This window comes from Crotalus tigris, unplaced genomic scaffold, assembly GCF_016545835.1.
Source record: "Crotalus tigris isolate CLP2741 ecotype Arizona unplaced genomic scaffold, ASM1654583v1 scf7180000024341.3516292, whole genome shotgun sequence".
Classification (NCBI taxonomy): domain Eukaryota; kingdom Metazoa; phylum Chordata; class Lepidosauria; order Squamata; family Viperidae; genus Crotalus; species Crotalus tigris.
Window position 1 is genome coordinate 1,162,068 of NW_024100511.1, and position 20,478 is coordinate 1,182,545.

At 46.8% G+C, this 20,478-nt stretch overlaps 1 protein-coding gene across 8 annotated transcripts in view; it reads right to left on the reverse strand.

Moving 5' to 3' along the window:
* The window catches only part of LDB2 (LIM domain binding 2), a 375,607-nt gene extending 357,494 nt beyond the window's left edge, over positions 1 to 18,113 (reverse strand). For all 8 annotated transcript variants that reach the window (XR_005554670.1, XR_005554671.1, XM_039326503.1 and 5 more), the window contains exon 1: positions 17,358 to 18,113. Coding sequence is in view for 6 of the 8 variants with exons in the window: in XM_039326503.1 (XP_039182437.1) it covers positions 17,358 to 17,489 (132 nt within the window). In the remaining 2 variants the exon portion in view is untranslated. The remainder of the gene's footprint in view (positions 1 to 17,357) is intronic.
* Positions 18,114 to 20,478: the final 2,365 nt, after the last annotated feature.

The window sequence follows — 20,478 nt, forward strand, 5'->3', positions numbered from 1 at the left end:
CTTACATTTCCACCCTCTTTTCCTCATGGCCGGCAGAATGGAGACTTCAGAGAGTAGTAGATGAAAGGTGATGGCCATATTGTTATGGTCAGTCCTCTTGGTGAGATCCACATTCAGTCCCTTTGAAGTTTTAATGAAGGAAGTGAGAGCCATAAAACCCCTTTGCTCATTCCCCTTCCCCTTTGTAGTATGACAGAATCCAGAAATGGGGTTTTCCCATTGTCAGATAAATAGAAATGAAATATAATTGGATTCTGACGTCCTGCCCCCTTAAAAATAAGAGAGATCCACCTGAAAAGAAAATAAAACAGGTATAAAAGTTAGTCTGGCTTGTTAGGATACTCTGTATGAAACTTCTTTAATAGCTTCGGGGCTCTGACATGACGTTTATGGACCACTCGTTTTGTGAAGCAGGGAGGTGTTTCCATGCTACTAGGTGCTGAGTTGCTCCATGATATCTTCTAGAATCTAGGATTTCCTTTATCTCACCTTCCACCATGATTGGAGGTGGAGGTGGTGGGATTTTTGGCCGTAAAGGTGACTGATGCTCTCTTTTCAGCAAACTGCAATGAAAAATTGGGTGTATTTGCCTGAGATTTTTAACTCTGGGGACAAAGGTGGGGTCCAAATGAAGGGTGACCCGGTCCCGGTGAAAGACACACAGATCGTCCCTGACTGAGAGAGCCACCATCTAAGAAATACGCCGGGCTGAAGTAATAGCCACCAAGAAGGCGACCTTAAGGGATAAGGATCTCAAGTCGCACGAACTGAGGGGTTTGAAAGGAGCCTTTGTAAGAGCCTGAAGGACCCGAGGCAATTCCCATAAGGGTTACCTGTGGACCACAGGTGGCCTGGTATTAGTAGCACCCATGAGGAAAGAACGGATCAGAAAGGGGCTACCAAAAGAACCTCTGCCCTCTCCTGCAGAAGCTTGCGGATGACCGCTGGGAGAAGGGGAAGAGGGGGAAAGGCATAGAGGAGGCCGTCTGGCCATGTAACCCGAAGGGTATCTACTCTCTCTGCCCCCTGAACTGGGAAGTGCGAAAAGAATCGCGGGAATTGTGTGTTTGTCTGGGAGGCAAACAGATCTATGATGGGAAGACCGAATCTGTGGATGATTTCCCTGAATAAATTCGGGTGCAGATGCCATTCTGAGTGGTCCATGGTTGACCTGCTCAGGATGTCTGCTCTTTTGTTTGCCTCCCCCGAGATGTGGTCCGCCCTGATCGAGGCGAGGTTGGTCTCTGCCCAGGATCCCAGTTGCTGGGCCTCGATCAGGAGTGCACGGGATCAGGTGCCCCCCTGCCAGTTCACATGGGCATTTGCCGCCACATTGTCCGTGAGGACGAGCATGTGTTGCTTTGCTATGCTGTGGCAAAAGTAGCGATGGGCTAGATGTATGGCCCTGAGTTCCAGCCAATTGATATTGTGTCTCAGGTCCGACCGAGACCACCGTCCTTGGGCCCACTGTGACTGATAGCGTGCTCCTCAGCCGAATAGGCTGGCGTACATCGTGATTGTGAGCCAACCAGGCTCCTTGAAAAAAGACCCTCTGTTCATGGCTGGAGAAAGCCATCATCTGAGTGAATGTAGGACCTGTGGTGGGATCCTTACCTCTCGGGTGGAAGTGCTGGTCCCCTGCTTCTGATAGGGAAGCAGAAACCACTGGAGGGACCGTGAGTGTAACTTGGCCCAGGGTATGATCGAGGTACATGATATCATCTTTCCCAGAAGCCAGGAAAGACCGGAGGATGACAGAGTCTTTTCTCTGCAGACCGTGGGATACTGTATACTGTCCCTGCGTTCCTGGGACAGATAAACCCAACATTCTACTGTGTCTATTATGGCCCCTAAGTGGAACAATCTGGTTGATGGGACTGTCTGACTTTTCTTGAAGTTGACCAAAAAGCCGTGACTCTGTAGGACCTTGATCACCAGTCTCAGGTCTGCCAGAGCCCCCCGGGGAGAGGATGACTGTATTAAGATGTCATCCTGGTAGCATTGCACCCGAACCAGCATCAATCTCAGGTGGGCCGCAAGAACCGCCAGAACTTTGGAAAAGACCCTTGGGGCTGACGACAGCCCGAATGGAAGTGCCCTGTACTGGTAATGATGCCCCATGTAACTGAACCTGAGAAACTGGCGGTGGCCGGAGATGATGGGGATGTGAAGGTATGCCTCTGTGAGGTCCACAGAAGTGAGAAAGTCCCCCTTTCATATGCTACCTAGGATGAACCGAAGTGTTTGCATTTTGAACCTTCGATATGCCAGATAAAGGTTCGGGCATTTTAAGTCTAAGATTGCTCTCCATCCTCCCGAGGTCTTGGGGACCACAAAGAGAATGGAGTAGAATCTGTGGCCCCTTTGAGCTGCAGGCACCGGTTCTATGGCCCTTATGTCCAATAAGTGATGGACGGCCTCCTGCATGAGACCTTTCCTTAGAGACATTTTTGATTGGGGACAAGAAATGAACCGTCTTGGTGGGCTGGAAATGAATTCCAGAGACAGGCCGTGATGAATGGTTTCCAGGACCCAGGTGTCTGTGGTGGTGACCTCCCATTGAGTGACAAAGCGGGAAAGCCTTCCCCCTATGGGAGGATCCACTGGGGAATCACTTCCTCTGGAAGGGATGTCCCCCGCCTCGAAAGGACCGTTTGGACTAGAACTGCTGTCTGGGCCTTGGGGCCGGTCTGTCAACCGGACGGTCCTGCCTGGGAGTGAAGTTCCGAGAAGTCTGTGTGGTTGGAGGAATAGTGGCAGACCGAAAGAACTGTCTATGATTGTAAGGAGTAGTCCACCCATCAGACCGCTTAATAAGGTGGTCCAGAATCTTCTTTTCATTCTCGGTCAGAAACGGGGCTAAGGCATCCCCGAATAATTTGCTACCTTGGTATGGGGCTGCTGCTAAATGTCACTTGGACTTGGCATCTGCCTGCCAGTGTCTTAGCCAGAGCATACAGTAGGCTGTCACATTGGACGCCAAGGATCTGGAGGAAAACCGAGCAGCGTGCAGAGTCGCATCAGAAGCATATTCCATCACGGCCACTAGTTTGTTCAGGTCCTGATGTGTGTGGACATCGTCCGGAGAAATTCTGGCTTGGAGCTGACGAAGCCAGATAAAGGCGGATCTAGTGAAGAAAGAGGCTGAAGTGGAAGCTCTGATAGAGCACGCTGCCGCCTAGTGGGACCTTCTAAATATCATTTCCGATCTGCATTCCTCAGATTTTAAGGCCTCAGTCATATCCCCAGAAATAGTGGAAGGGAGAAAAGGTGAGTCAGGGGCTAATCCACCATGGGAATGTTCAGTGCCTCATCTAATTCTGAAGCCACGCTAAATAACTTATCATTCCCATCAGGAAGAGGAATGGTACCCAGGGAAGCCCATTGTTTCTTAACTGCGTTGAGGAACAAAGCTGGACATGGAACGTGGTGCTGAATGACCACCGGTTCAACGAAGACTGGGTCTGCCCCTGAATCCGTTGTAGATGTCACTGGAGCGGACCGGTCAGGTCGCATGTGCGCTGCAGAACTAGCCTTGCGAAGCAGGGGTAGAAAAAGGGATGGATTAAATAGATCGCAGAACGGGGGCGGATCCGGTGCCGATTCCTCCTCCTCTGACCACGAGGCGTCAAGCACCTGATCCTGCTCTAGGGTTAATGAGACCCGCTAAAAGAAGAATGGGAAGAAGGAGGGTCAAGAGAACTGTGATGCACTGGACGTGAGAGAGGAAGGGAAAGCAAGGATTCCGCTCTGGGCAACGACGGAGTCCTGACTGCAAGGGCCCGCTCCACCGCCTGAGCCACCAGGACCTTTATCCTATTCTCCAAGGATGGAAGGGAGGACTCTGAGCCCTGTGGCCATGGATGTAAAAGTGGCTTCCGGGGCCTGCTGGGCCCATGGGGTGGTAGGAGACCTGAATGTATGTGCTTCAGGTTCCAGAGCGGCTTGGCCGCAGGAAGTGGAAGGTTCTACCGGTGACCAGACTTCCTGAGGAGAAGAGGAAAGGCGAAGAGGCAATTAAAAAAAGATGGACTCCGTCTGAGCAGTCTCAGCCCAGGCCTGTTTTTGAGCCTTTGAAAACTCTTTTTCCAGTGCCTAGTGTCTCCTGCTGGCCTGTTTTTCAGCCAATTTGGAGATTTTCCCCCCAGAGGCAGCCTTGGGTTTGACCTTGGCTGCGATCCTACCAGCAGCCTCTTGGGTAGGAGATCTGTGCCTTTTCTGGACTGAAGAGGGAGGAGAGGCAGCCCTAGATTGGGAAGCCGTGTTATCCTCCATGCTGGTATGAAAACTTCAGGTGCGTGAGAAGGTGCACCTGGGAAAGAGATCAATTGGCTGATAAGGATGTAGGGCAATGGCTGGAAAAAGACTGCCCTATCCCCCCAGTCACCAAACCAGTGGTATCCAAAGAACCAGTTCTACTTGCAGCCGCTATAATTTCCACCAGAAGGTGGACTGCAGCCTGCTAGTGAGGCTTGCTGTGTTGCCAGGCCAGCAGTATAAAAAAGTGGCAGCTGTACAGTGTCAGAGGCTAGGAACTACTGTGGTAATCAGCAAGCCAAGTGGTGACCAGGACTGGAGACACCAGAAGGCCCAATAAAAACTCTTGGGCCTATGCCAAGGAATAAAAGGATAAATTCCAAATGCCACAAGGGGAATCTCCAAGGATGACCAGAGAGAATTTTTTCCCCGGCAAACCTTGGCTGCTACAACCTGGGAAGGGCCCTTGTCAAAGGAGGCTTCAGTGAGACCTTAGGTGGAACACTAGAATGCTCCAAAATGGTGGCCTTGGGAGAAAGAAGAAGCCTCCAAGATGGCAGCCATGAGCTGCGGGGGCCCTGTCCAGATCTAGGCTTTCAATTAGGGCGGATGGATAACCAGGGACTGAGAGCCATAAAGTAGGAAAAAAGCGCCCTTAACTGAAACTAAGTACTGCCGAAATAGGTGGAAAGGTCCTTTCTTCCACCACCCCCCACCTTCCCTTGCAGTCGGCAAGGCTTTGGGATGACCACACGGTTGCAAAATGGCAGCCGCGGCTCAAGTTTGATCACCCCCTCTGGTTCCGAATGGTTGGAACTCACCCAGCCTACACGCGCTCCTCGGGGGGAGACGGGAGAGAAACGCCCTCCCTAGCTGATCGCTGCCGTTTGGAGCAACGCTGTAAGCCTCCGGAGCAAGCAAGATATGCAAAAGCATTCTGAAGCCCTGCGGCCTCCACGAGGCAAGCCGGACTTTTTAAGGCCGTCGGAGCTGCAGCTGCAAGCTCTGTCGCCGGAGGTAAGTTGGAGGGAATGGGGGGGGAATTTACAAAGGCGTTATGCTGGGAAGGGAAGAAAGAATGAAAAACCCCTTTCCCAGAGTAAAGGGAGAAACCAGAGGCCTCCGTTTGAAAACTGAATCCCAATGGGAATCAGTAAGGAATAGTCCTCTAGAGGAGCGCTGGTCCCAGAGCTATTCAGGGGACTAAAAGTTAATGGGATTTTTGTAAACTTATTGGAGCCTAATGGATAATCTACTAATATCCTGCACATCTGATCTTGGGCAAGATCAAGTCAAGACTGGGAAAACAGGCCCAGGACAGGCGTGGCAAGTTTGGCTGACTCGTTCTGCTTGTCCATCTCCCTGTGGATGATGGCTAGGTGTCAGTCCCTGAGCGGTCCCTAAGAGGGATAAAAATTCTTTCCAAAATGCAGATGTAAATTGCACTCCCCTATCAGATATGATATGTTGGGGTGCCCCATGCAAGCTGTAAATATGCTGGACAAAAAGTTTTGCTAAGGCTTTTGCGGTGGGAATCTTTTGGCAAGGGATAAAGTGCACTTGTTTGGAAAACAAGTCCATGACCATCCAGACAACAGATTCCCATTGTTTTCTGGTAATTCCATATAAAATCCATGGCTATTTCCCTCCAGGGGGCTGAGGGATTTGCCACTGTTTGTAACAGTCCGGGTGATTTCCCTTGCAACCTCTTGGCAGTTGCACATTTTGGGCTGCTGGCCACATAACTTTCTATGTCCTTTTTCATGGATGGCCACCAAAATTGCCATTTAATTAAGTGTAATGTTTTTACAAATCCAAAGTGCCCTGCTGATTTTGTGTCGTGGCAAAGCTGCATGAATGTGACTCTTTGGGTTGTTGTTATATATAATTTTTCCCCCACCCAAGGCAGCCCATCTTTCATTGTGTACACGTGTTCATTTTTCTGGAACAATTCATCTGTTTCCAAACTTTTCCGGAATTCAACGCCGCTTTGGCTGCCCAACTGTGGTTTTAATTTAGCTTGGGCTCTGGTGGTTACTGGCGCTGCCAGTTGTGATTCTACCATCATTGGTTTAGAGTCAGTGGCTCACGTGCTGTTATATTGGAGCATGCGAGATAGTGTATCTGCCAGGAAGTTCTTTCCCCCCAGCAAATGCTTGAGCGTAAAGTGGAATTGGTGAAAATGCTGGGACCAGCGGGCTTGCTTGGGGTTGAGCTCCCTGGGTGTTTTGAATGCTTCCAAATTTTTGTGCTCTGTCCACACCTGGAAAGGGATTTTGTTGCCTTCAAGGAACTGGCGCCACGTGAGTAATGACCAATGTATCCTGTATGTCTCTTTCTCCCACACGGGCCAGCGCTGTTCCATTTAGATGAGTTTCTTAGGTGTATACGCACAGTGTTGCAATACCCCTTCATCATTTTCTTGTAATAGTACAGCTCCCACTGCCACATCACTTGCATCCACCTGTATTACAAAGGGCTTATCCATGTCTGGGTGCCTCAGTACTGGTTCGGCAGAAAAAGTCTCTTTAATCTCTCAAACGCCGCTTGGCACTCCACTGTCCATGTTAGTGGCTGGCTAGGTTTTACTGAGGATGCTCCCTTCATTTTTAGTAAGTTCGTGAGGGACAGGGCTATGTGGGCAAATGAGGGGATGAATTGGCAGTAAAAGTTTGCGAAGTCCAGGAAACTTTGCAGTTGCTTTCTTGTGCGGGATGGTGCCCATTCTAATACTGCTCTGACCATCTCTATGTCCATTTCAGTGCCCTGTGGGGATATGCGATAACCTAGGTAGTCTATCCTTTCCTGCTGGAATTCGCATTTCAAGAGTTTGGCATATAGGTGGGCGGCTCGCAGTTTCCTTAAAACCGCTCTGACTAGGTTGACATGTTCCTCTTTTGATTCGGTGAAGGTAAGAATGTCGTCTAAGTAAACCAGGACCCCCTTAAATAGACGTTCCTTAGAACGTCATTAATTGCATAAATACTGCGGGGGCTCCTTGTAATCCAAATGGCAAGACTTTGAATTGGTAGCATCCCATTGGACAGTTAAATGCGGTCTTCCATTCATCCCATTCCTTAATTCTCACGCGATAGTAAGCTTCCCTTAGATCAGCGGTTCTCAACCTATGGGTCGCGACCCCATTTGGGGTTGATCGACCATTTTTCGGGGGTCGCCAAGGTGGCGATCCGCCATTTTTCGCGGCGCCGTGCACGCGCGCCGTGCACGGGGGCGGCCCTGCACACGCGCATCGCGCACGGGGGCGCCGCCGCGCGCACGCATCGCACATGGGGCGCCGCCGTGCACGCGCGTCACGCATGGGCGCCACGCATGCGCAGAACGTTTGTGTGATGGGGGTCGCCGTCACACAAACGTTGAGAAGCACTGCCTTAGATCTAGTTTAGTAAAAAAAAAATTCCCTTTCGACAGGTGTGACAACATGTCCTTCATGAGGGGCAGGGGGTATAGGTTGCTTTCACTGATTGTATTCAGGAGCCTATAATCCACGCATAAGCGTAAAGAGCCATCCTTCTCTCTAAAGAGGACCGGAGCGGCCACTTTAGGCTTGGCTGGCTCAATGATCCCCCTTTCTAGGTTTTTCTTTATGAATCTTTCTATTTCCTCCTTCTCCTTTGGGCTCATGGAGTATAATCTGGGCTTCGGGAGTTTTGCCCCAGGCTTGAATTCAATGGCACTGTCCGTGGGTCAGTGGGGGGGGGAGCTCATCCGCTCTCTCCTCACTGAAAACTTGAGCCAGATCTCTGTATTCCTCTGGTATTTCTGGTAGTCCCTTTTTCTCTCCCATGGATGTTTTTTCCGTTCTTAATTTTGGTAGCCCCCCTTGGGATTTTAAGTCCATAGGGTCCCCTTTCGGGAAATTGATTTCTGCCGTCTTCCAATTCACACAGGGGTTCCATTTCTTTAACCATTCCATCCCTAGGATCATCAGGCATTCCATGCCTGGGGTCACTACAAATGTTATGTTTTCCTCATGTTTGCCCAGGGAGAGGTGTATTGGTAAAATGGCTAGGGTAGCTGGCACCCCCCCGTTATGGACCCATCTAACTGGCCAAATGAGATTGGTTGTTCCAGTCTCCTCAACGGAATGCCCAGATTCCCCACTAGCGTCAGGCTAATGAGGTAGCGGGTGCAGCCATACTCTATTAAGGCTTTCACCTTCACAGCTTCAGGCATGTGGGGAATTAATATAGTCACTGTCTTTTTTTTATTATAAAGTTTTTTATTTTCTATTTTACAATACATTACAATCTTAAAAATACTTCAGATAAAAAATAAAACAAATTGATACACACCACTTTCGGTATTGCCCACCCATTTCCCCCCAAACCGCATCCACCCCCAACCAACTTGCCTCTTTCCCTCTTCTTCCTCTTCCTCACTCTCCACCTCTCCTCAACCTTCCTACTTACTTCTCACCTTCTTCTACCTTCTTACTCCAGATGCGGTCCAGGGGAAATGCCAGAGCAATTCCTCTCTCCAAATTGAAACAATAATATTATATACAGTAAAACTATTTCTACTTTATCTGAACTACTTAAAATCTGACCCATCCACCCACCACCCCCTCCCTCCACCCCCCTCCCCACCCCGACTTCACAGAGCAAAGTACAGGATTATACAAGCATTAAACATAATCTATTTAAGTTTACTAATTATACAATGAACAAAATCATATTAACCCTTAACTCTCTTCAAACTTTAACATCATAAATTTATAAACAAGTTCACTACTCATAAAATAAATGAAACTTTGTAGTTCCATACTTCTTCTGAACATATTCTATCCATTTTCTCCATACATTAAAATATCTCTCTTGTGAATGGTCCATTAAATAAGCAGAAATTTTAGCCATTTCTGCTAAATTAGAAACCTTAAATACCCATTCTTCTAAAGAAGGCAGAGTATCCTTCTTCCAATATTGACCCACCAATAATCTTGCTGCTGTTATTAAATTCAACAATAAAATATTTTCTTTAACATTAAAATCCACAAAAATGCCCAAAAGAAAGTTGGGGAGTAAACTTAATCTTCCTTTTAAAAACCTTTTGAATGTTCCACCAAATCATAATCCAGAAGGCTTTAATATCTTTACAAGTCCACCAAACATGAAAATAGGTTGCATCCAAACAACCACATCTCCAACATTTAGGTTGCAGGTTCAGGTACATACAGGACAACTTTTTAGGATCCAGATGCCATCTATAAAACATTTTATAAAAATTTTCCCTCAAATTTTGGGCCTGCGTAACTTTAATATTTCTGGTCCAAATTACCTCCCATAAATCCAATGAAATCGGTTCCTGAATATTCTGGGCCCATTTAATCATACAATCTTTTACTAACTCTGTTTCTGAATCCAATTTTATTAACTCATTGTAAATTCTTTTAATATGGGCATATATCTGATCCTTGATCTGGATTACCAAATTTTCATCTACTAAAGTAATTCCCACTTTTTTATCCAAAGTCCATCTCTGCACGATTTGCAAATATTGAAACCACGATTGTAAGATGTTTTCTTGCCTCAACACATCTGAAGACTTTAATTGCCAATCAGTACCCGAATAAGTAACTCTTTATACAAAATGTTATCAAAATTCACCCCCTTGGAAATCCCCTGAATTGCTTGTCCAGGAATCCCCCAAATAGGTATTTTATAATTTAACTTATAATAATATTTTTTCCAAACTTGAAGTAAAGCATATCTTAAAATATGTGACTTAAAGACCCAATCTACTTTCTTATCAAAAATTAAATATGCGTGCCAACCATGTAATAAATCCCATCCTTCAAGAACAAGAATGTCTCTATTTGTTAAATTAAGCCAGTCACTTACTAAAGTTAAAGTGGCCACATCATAATATAATTTCAAATTTGGTGCTTTAAGTCCACCTCTTTCTCGAGCATCTTGTAAAATCTTAAACTTTACCCTTGATTTCTTCCCGCCCCAAATAAATTTATTAATACCCTTCTGCCACTCATCCAAGTTAGCATCCTTCTTTAAAATGGGTATCATCTGAAACAAAAAAAAGAAACTTTGGTAGAATATTCATCTTCACTACTGAAATTCTCCCCAATAACGATAGTTGTAGCTTTTGCCAATCATTTAAATCTAGTCACTGTCTTGAGGATGGGTGCGATGGGTCCATTTACCAGGGGTTTGCCCTCTGAGCTGTCATCTGAGGCGTCCACCAGCCCTGTGATGTAGGCTGGGGTTCTTTCCCCACAATGGGCAGAAGTAGGGGATTCCACAGTCTCCAACATTCTCATGGCAGGTTCTTTTGGCTTAGCTGGAAACTTCCCGGATCTGCTGGCCGGTGATCTGTCTGGGTTGTGCTGGGGGGGGTTTGAGTAGCATTCTACAGCCCAATGCCCCTCTCTCCCACATTTGAAACACTCCATTTGCTTCTTGGCTGTAGCCGATGGTTTCAGTGGTACACATGCCAACTCAGGCAGTGAGCGGCTCCATTGTTTTCCTCAGCAGTGCCTTTTCAGTAGGTCGATCTCTGCTTCCTCTGCCAAGACATACCATTCATCAAGTTGGTGTGAGTCCCCTCGGGGCAGGCAATCATCATATAGGTCATAGTTTAGCCCGTCTTTGAAATGGCTAAGGAGGATGTCTTCCGGCCAGTTCAGTTTGCTGGCAATGGCCCGGAATTATTGCGTTTATTCTGCTACCAGGCGTTAGCCTTGCCTCATTATTTTTATCCTTTCGCAGGCTTTGCGATCAGCCAGGGGGTCCTCAAATCGCCTTCTCAGAGAGGACATGAAACAGTTGAAGTCATTGAGTTCTGGGGCATTGGAGTTGTGCAAGTTCACCACCCAATCTGTGGCCAGCCCATCCAGAGCAGATGGCACGATCCGTATATGGGCTTTGTTGCTGGGGATGTCCTGCCCATATTCCTCCATGTAGCTGAGGACTTGGGTTAGGGGAAACCCCAAGCGTGTCGGCTCCCCCTTGAATCTCACGTCCAGTGGCGGGAATCTTTGAATGGATCGGTGCCTTCGTTGTCGGTGGTAGTGTCTTCAGATCGCTGTCGGTGGGGGAGTGGGGACTACTGTATCAGCAGACGTCCCCGGGGCTGCAGGTTCCACTTCCCCCTCGGTGTCTCTCCAGTTGCTCCAGGAGGTGGTGCAGCCATAGGGCTCAAAATTCTCTTCTCCTAGGGAGCTGAGGGTTCTCTTCATCAGGTTGATAGCTTTCTCTAAGATCCAGCCTCAGTACGGTGCCCAGCTCCCTTTCTCTTCACTTGCGTACAGGAATTTCCCCATCTCCTGCTTCCATTCTGGTTGGTTGGGCCCCCGTCTCAGGGTCATCTTTCTTGATTTCTTTTCCCACTCCCCTTTCTTCCCAATGCCCATTGACCACCAAGGTTTGTGGTTATGTGTCTCCACCATTTCTCCTGAGGAATCTGACCTCTCAGATTCTGACATCTGGCAGGGTTTCAGTTGGGGCAGTGGCTCCCTTTCTGGGGAGTTTTCTCCCTTCCCTGCTCCGTCGTCTGACATGGTAATTTTTGCAAAGTCCCCCGGCAAGGTTCTGCCTTCCAGGTGGACTAATTCTGCAGATCTTGTCTAATGTAAGGACCCACCCCACTTTACATCTTAAGAAGACAGAACTCTTGGAATATCTCTTCCAATAGGCATCTTTATTAAGAGAAGATGGTTGCAGGTGTTCTAGACAGGATTCAAGAGGCCAACCCCTACCATTCAAGGTTTAAGTGTTCCCAAGCAGCCCCCACCCCACCGTCCTTCCAGTGACAATCCCAGGTGTTACTTTTCCACCCTTTTCCTCACGGCTGGCACAATGGAGACTTCAGAGAGTAGTAGATGAAAGGTGATGGCCCTATTGTTATGGTCAGTCCTCTTGTTGAGATCCACATTCAGTCCCTTTGAAGTTTTAATGAAGGAAGTGAGAGCCATAAAACCCCTCTGTTCATCCCCCTTCCCCTTCGTAGTATGACAGAATCCAGAGAGGGCAGAAATGGGGTTTTCCATAGTCAACAACTAGCAATGAAATGTAATTGGATTCTGACAGATAGGCCCAGTAAGCCACTTGAAAAATGGAAGCATTTTGGAAGACGACAGTTATAACTGTCTTCACAGTTATCAAGATCATTTGATGGATGTGCTCATGAAGTCAACAAAAGTCAAGTTTAAATATTTATTTTATTATTTTATTTTTATTTATTTATTTATTTCACATTTATTATTTTTACAAATAACTCAAGGTGGAATAGAACATAGAATAGTAGAGTTGGAAGGAACCTCAGAGGTCTTCTAGTTCAAGCAGGAGACCCCATAGCATTTCAGACAACTGGTTGTCCAGTCTCTTTTTGAAAGCTTCCAGTGTTGGAGCACCCACAACTTCTGAAAGCAAGCTTGGTTGATGGTTCTCACTGTTAAGAATTTTCTCCTTAGTTCTAGGTTGCTCCTCTCTCCTTGGGTTCCAACCATTTTTGCTTCTCTTGCCTTTTGGTGCTTTGGAAAATAGTTTGACCCTGTCTTTGTAGGAGTCCCTCAAATATTGGAACAGTGCTATCATATCACTCCTAGTCCTTCTTTTCATTAGACATACATAATTCCTGTAACTGTCCTTGGAATGTTTCAGCCTCCAACCCACTGTTGTTCTTCTCTGCACTTTTTCCAATTCTTTTGTGTATTGTGGTGTCCAGAATATGATGCAGTATTACAAGTGTGGTCTTACTAAGGCTTTGTGTCATGGCCCAAGAGGCCAGCTCAGAGGAGGAGGAGGAAGAATTGGATCTGGGACAATCCAACAGGGAAGGCATGCCAGGGGCTGAGGACGATGCTGTCCCTCAGGCATTGGGTGAGGTGGTTGATGGAGAGCTGCCTGCCTGCACAGACACAGGGGAGGATCGGCTGCTGACCGGCAGTGGTGCTAACAGGCAGCCAATCTCCTCTGATGAGGAACAGCTGCCTACTCCACTTGATCCAAGGGCAAGGAGAGTGGACCATAGGCAAGCCCAGAGAAGGGCTGCAAGATTACTCGAGAGTAGTAGTCTCCTCATAAGAAACACCTGAATAGGAGTAACTTGAGAAGCCGTGGGGAGTTAGTCTTTGCCAGGAAGGTTTACGTTCCCCTGGCTTTTACTCATGCCTTTTGCTGTTTGCCTTGCTTTACCTGGAAGATTGCTCTTCACACGTTGTAAAGCAGTACTGGAAGTTCACGTAATCTTGATTCTATCCCTCTATCATATTTATGTGATTGTCCATTAGGACTCCAAGATCTGTCTCACAGTTAAGCCAAGTTTCACCTACTCTATACCTATACAGTTGGGCTTTCTTGCCTAAGTGTAAAACATAATTTTTATCTATGTTGAATTTTATTTTGTTAGACTGGGCCCAGTGTTTGAGTCTGTCAAGATCTTATTGGATCTTGAGCTCGTCTTTTGCTGTATTGACTATTCCTGCCAGCTCAGTGTCATCTGCAAATGTGATAAGTTCTCCTTCAGTTCCCTCATCTAGACCATTTATGAAAATATTGAAGAATAATGGGCCTAAAACGGAACCTTGGGGTACCCTGCTGCTTATTTCCCTCCATGTGGATGTGGTTCTGTTGAGGACTACACATTGAATATGATTTGTTAGCCAGTTATAAACCCACCTGGGGGTGGTGTTGTCTATCCCACATTTTACTAGCTTACCAAGAAATAGGTTGTGGTCTACTTTGTTGAATGCCTTGCTGAAGTAAGTATACTATATCCACAGCATTTTGCTGGTTTACTAAATTAGTCATTCTTCAAAGAATGAAATAAGATTGGTTTGGCATGATCTGTTTTTCACAAACCCATGTTGGCTACTGGTTATAAACTTGTTTACTTCTAGGTATTCACATATTTGTATTTTGATTATCTTTTCCAGGATCTTCCCAAGTATTGATGTCAAGCTGATTGATCTGTAATTTCTTGGATTTATTTTTTCCCCTTTTTTGAAGATGGGAACCACATCAGCACATTTCCAGTCCTTAGGTAGTTCCTTAGTGCTCCAAGAAATATGTTTCAATGGTTCTGAAATCACAACTGCCAGTACCTTCAAAACTCTGGGATGTAGTCTCTCAGAACCCGTAATTTAAATCCAACTAGAGCTGACAGGTGTTCTCTTACCTTATTTTCTGCATATTTTAATTTGCAAACATATGCAGCACACCTTCCTTTTATTTTTCCTATAGCAACTACCCTTTGAGTTGAGGTGAGGTGAGCTATGAGAAAATAACTGGCCCAAGGTCATCCAGATGGCTTTCATGGCTAAGGTGGGAGTAGAACTCACAGTCACCCGCTTTCTAGTTTGATGCTTTAACCACTAGACCAAACTGGATCTTGTGATCACTGACATGACTCTTTAAAACAAATAAGTGTGATTGCTCCCATATTTAGGTTAGGGGAAAGAAAAGGTGAAACGGAGAGAACAAAGGTTCATTGCAGACAATCTTGTATGTTTGTGATGGATACAACTAGGAACATCTGAAGAGAGAGAAGGGTTCAACAAAGTCAGGATGGCAGCATTGACCATGTGATCAAAGCTCCACCTTTCTTTTTGTACATATCTCAATAAACAATCCAGCATCTTCTAATTCCATGTTTTACCTTTTCAGTTATTAAATGACAATAGCTCACTAATTGTTGGTCAACATTTCCATTCAACTAATCATCCAAATGTCAAAGTGTTTTAGAAATTCCTCACTTAACAATATCTTAGGAATCTGGAGAACTAAAGCATAGAAATGTATCATCTGAATGCCAGTAAATATGTTTTGTATAGAAAAGAGCACAATTCTGATTGTTATTCTTCTTAGGAAAGAAGTGATGGCAGGTAGTTCAGAAGTTAGGAGGTAGACCAGTAACAGAGGATGCTAACTGTTGGAAAAACATCCCATCCCAAATCACTAGGAATTTAAGAAATTAATGGTTTCTGACACATTAGTTCTGTAAGGAGGTATTTAGATGTTATGGAAATAAAAAAAAATAAAGTTAGTTGTTATGATTCTGCATATGTTCTTAGGCACCATCATATCCCATAAATTCTGGCATGAAAAGATCTTCCAGGACTAAATACTTAAGATCATTGACAAGTTCACAAAAGATGCTGTATGAAAATACAATAAAGTACACACACATTCATTTTTAATACAAGTATCTCACTTTGTCATCCCAAATTGCCAGAGCACAACTGATATGAGGACACTTTAACATTTTGTTTAGAAAATTCCCAAAAATCAGAACGCTGATCACACTTTTCAAACTAACAAATTTCATCATTTGTGGTGCAATGAATGTGATAGGCTTTCTTGTGCTTATTAATTATATTTGTTAGTCAGAAAAGGTATGGCCAGTCCATCTTTGGATACCATTGATTAATATAGATTAACCTGTTTGGAAGTCACTCAGATTGCTGATCCATAAGACACACAGTTGCTACATGTAATTATGAAGACTCATTACTAAATGCAGAATGTTAATGACAAACATTTCAATCCTATTCACACATTTAACACTGATTATGATATGAAATCCTGTCATAGCCTGTAAGTAAACCCATTTATAGATAATGGGGCAGTGATCCCAAGTTCCTACATCTGATAAATTTTTGTGGTGAAGATTCATTCCTTATGAAGATGACATGCTGATGGAATGTTTATTTTCCCTCTCTATTGGAACCTGTACAAGGGCAGAACTTTTGAAGTCATCAAAGTTTTAAAGAAGTCTGCAAAACTCAGAAGCAGGGAAAAGATCTTAGCATTGTCCTTCCTAAGAACCAGGCACACCAGCTGAGGCAATGGGTAACCAGGGAACAAACTCAATTGACTACAATCTTTATCAATTCATGCTAATAAACTTCAATCTTTGTAAATATATTTTCAAAACTTTCTTTAGTGTAAAAAGAAAGCCATCTCCAAAACAAACATCTTGTAATCATGGAAAATATCAATTGCCAAATTCAAGCTGGATTGCCACAAATCACAAAATCTAGTTTGCAAGCTCAAGCTAGTGGAAGGGGGTTCTAGGAACTGCTAGTAAAAATCTGCAGAAAAGTATCAGCGGCTATGCCAAAGCCTTTCCTTATTATCAAATATTTCAGGAAAGCAGAATTGTCCAAAATGATGCGGAAATGGAATGGCTATCAGAGCACACTACTGGTTTGGGACTTGTATAAATATGAGAAACCTCGAAATCAACATTTTCCAGGACCATTTGTGAGTCAATTTCCCTTCAACTTCAGTGGAAGAGGTCACCAGCCCCACAATTCTAAACAGAAAGCACAACTATGGTTGGAAAAGAAACCCACAAACCCATTTTAGTGTCTGGAAATCTAAGCCATTCTCCTTAAACACCAGCCAGAAAGCAGGTCACACCTTGATCCCCATATCCCTCAAGGTAGCCTCTGGTTGGCTGAGTCCCTTGCACACCTCAGCCAACCTAACCAAACCCCAGGCTTTCTTTTGCCATTCCCCAACCACAAAAATGTAACTACCCCTCTAAGAGAAAAACTTGGAAAGTGACAGGAAAGTAACTGAGCTACTGAATTCCGCGAGACTTGTTCGGCCCTAATTCCTTCCTTGCCCCACGTATAAGAGAGACTTCTGCTAAAGCAAGAACCATCCAGAACGTCCGTTTCTGCTCCGGGACCAGCAGGGGGAATCGAGTTGGGCGACCGTCCCGGAGAGGCACCCTGGTCCGTTTCCGGCCATCAGATCGTCCAAAGCAGAACTAGGAGGCAAAATGTGGCCACCGCTTTACGGGGGCATTTCTGCTCCTCCGCCCCAACCCTCGGCAGCAAGTTGGGCCAAGTCGCCTCTTCCAATTCACGCAACTGGCGAGTGCGTGCCATGTGCGTGTTGATGGGGGGGGTTTGCAGCCAAGCAACTATAATACCCCACAACCCCGCCGCTGAAATCTTGCGACGATGCACGAGTGCCCGAGAAAAAGAGAGAAGCTGTGCCTCTCGCCTACCTCCCGGTCTTCTAGGCGGCGTGGAGTTGCCGCGAACCGGGCCGCGCAAATAGACTGGAGGGGAGCCGGTCCGAGGCGCAGTGGCTGGCCGGGCTGTGCGCACTCACCTCGGAGCGAACCTGCAGCCGCTTGTTCATCTCGTAGATTCGGTACTCGGGCTGCACCATGTAGGACGTGTGGCGTCGGTAGAAGGGACCGAAGGGCGAGGAGTAGAAGGGGTCGTGCGACGTGGTTGACATCGTGCCTGTTGGCCCGGGCTGAAGGCGAGGCGCGCCGCAGGGGAGCGCTGGGCGAGCACATGGGCTGGGGGCTCTGCGCCCTGCAAAATAAAAGGCGCACGGGCGGGAGCAGGCAGGAAGGCGGGCAGGCAGGAAGGGAAGGGAGGCGGGGTACGCGGCTGGTTGGGAAGCGATGCTGCCGCCGCTGGAGAAGGAGAGGCAGGCAGGGAGGCAGGTGGGGGGGTGCCGCTGGGATGCAAGCTCTCCACCCGGGTTGGAAAACGGCGACGACAGCAGGGAGGTCACTTCCCGACCACACGGGAGCCCCTGCTGGAACCGACCCTAAAGATGCAGGGAAAGAGGCAGAGTGGGAGATGTAGAAATGGAGAGACCGCGCAGGCGGGCAGGCGCGCGCAATGGCCCGAAGGAGAGCCGCCCCCCCTCCCAGTGCCAAGCGAGGACTTCGTTCAGCGTCACTCCGTCTCCTCGGAAGAGGGTCGTGCAGACCTGGGCTTGGTGGGGGGCGCTGTTCTGCGCTGCCCGAAGAATGCCTTACCTCCCCGCCCCTTTGGCGGGGAGGCTTTAGGTTGGGGAGTGGTGGCCCAGCTTCCTCTGAGCTCCGCTCTCCAGCTTTGATTCCCACACCCGAAGCAGCGGCTTTCAAAGAAAGGGAGACCAGGAAGAGAGGAGGAGACACGTGGGTAAAAAAGAAGCTGCGCCGAAAGTTTGGCAATTAAAATCGGTAGGGAGGGATCTGCCAGATATCCCCAAGAGGACTTTGCGCAGCTCCTGAGTTCGTTCCCTGCAGCCTGAAGCATTTGCAAATGCAAATATCCCGGGACGCAACTAAGTGCTTTGAAACTTAAATGTGCTCAAGCCACACAACAGCTTTGTGAGGTGTTGTGTGAAAGATGACCGAACCCCAAACAATGCTGTGCTTAAAGGCCTCGGGCGATCTCTCCCCGCTTTTTAAAGCCAAGCAAAACTCCCTGCCTGCGGCACCATTTCTAATATTTTGAAATCTATTCTGGCCTGACAATTCTTTGGAGAGTTTTTCAGAATCTCTGTGGCATGCGCATGGCACGTGCACACCTATGCCTGAGAACCCCAAGTTCTCAGAACCAGCAGAGTTTTCAGAAGTAATAAATACACTTCCAGCTTTACTCCTGTTATTTTTGGTGTTTATTAAAGGCTTAAACAGAAGCCTGAATAACTGCAGCTCCACCCCTATTTATACACTCAACCACTAGGTGGCAGCCAATAGGATTCAAGTATTAGTTCCTGCTTTAACACAAGATAATTAGCATGTAGACAGCAAGTCTGGCTCTTAACTGGCAGTCTTATGACCGTTTTTTTCAACAATTCTAAGTAATTCACTTCAATACATTACACCCCTTTCCCTAAATAGTTCATAAAGTCATATGTTGAACATAGTCCCTTAAATATGTTGGTGACCTTTTCGCCCATTCCGAATGCCTGGAACTGCTGGAGGCCCCTGGTCAGTCAGCTCGCCTGCCAGACTTGGAAGACTAGGGCTATGGAACCCATCTATCACGAGTAGACTCGAGTCTCTGTGGCTGGGCTGTCCTGGTAGGCCCAAGCCAGTGTCCACAGGTGGAACAGAGTCTACAATCCTGAAAATGGAGCAGTCAGCTCCATTTCGTAAGAAAGTGGCTCAGTCACCTTACAAACCACAGTTACCACCCACAGTGCCCCTTGCCCGTAGTTCCTCACCCAGACCGAGTCGCCAACTTGCAAGTTCTGTGGTGCCTTTGGCTGTGTTGCTTGTGAGGCAACTCTATCTGGATGTAGGTGATCCAGTTTTGTGATTAAACGCCGGCCCCATCTTAATTCTGCTGGGCTTCTGCCCGTAGAAGTGCATGGGGTTGTACATTGGCAGAGTAGAAAAATCTGCCAGTCTGTGTTGCCAGTTACCTGAGACTATCCACTTTAAGGATTCCTTCATTGTTCAGACCATGCGCTCCGCTTGGCCGTTCGAAGCCGGGTGAAAAGGGGCTGATGTGGCATGTCTGATCGTATTTGTCCTTAAAAAGGACTGAAATTCTGAAGCAGTAAACTGGGCACCATTGTCAGAAACTATCCTATCAGTTAACCCATGTGTGACAAAAATCCTGTGCAGTTCTTGTATGGTCCTGGCAGCAGTCATGGTGGGAAGAGATGTGACCTCTAACCACTTGAAGTGACTGTCCACTACAATGAGGAAGAGTTGTCCCTGGAAAGGCCCTGCGTAATCGATGTGGATCCTGGACCAGGGTGTGTGTGTGGTTTCCCATCGGTGGACAAGGATATGGGGCATGTTTGGACTAGATTGCTGGCAAATATGGCAAATGTGTACCTGAGTCTCAATATCTTTGTCCAGCCCAGGCCACCAAAGGTAGCTTTGCACGCCTTCATCCAGACTATTCCTGGATATCCCTCATGCAGAGACTCCAAGACTCTAGTCTTAGTGAGTTCGGGACTACCACCCGACTACCCCACAAGATGCACTCCCGTGGGTTGACAACTCGTCCTTCCTTCTGTTGAAACTCTGAAAATTAGTCCTGGGACTATTTTCCGGCCATCCTGTGAGCACCCAGTTCAGCACATGGCTCAGTATTGTTTCTGAAGCTGTCAAAGCAGCCACATCACCTGCGTTAAGGGGAGACTCAAGCAGGTCCTGAATAGCCAGGATGTGCATGGCTGTAGTGGGAGCGGGTTCTAACTGTGGCAGGGGCAGTCTGCTAAGGCCGTCTGCGTGGCCCATTTCTCTACCTGGTTTATGAATCAAACTATAATCATACGTCGACAGGAAAATTGACCACCTCAACATCCTAGGGTATATGATCTGGGGTGTTTGCTTGTTCATTGTGAACAACCCCCAGAAGTGGCTTATGGTCTGTGAAGACCGTGAAGGGCCTACCATATAGATAGTCATGAAACTTCTTGATCCCTGCCACTATGGCCAAAGCCTCTTTATCTATTTGAGCGTAATACGTTCTGCAAAGGACAA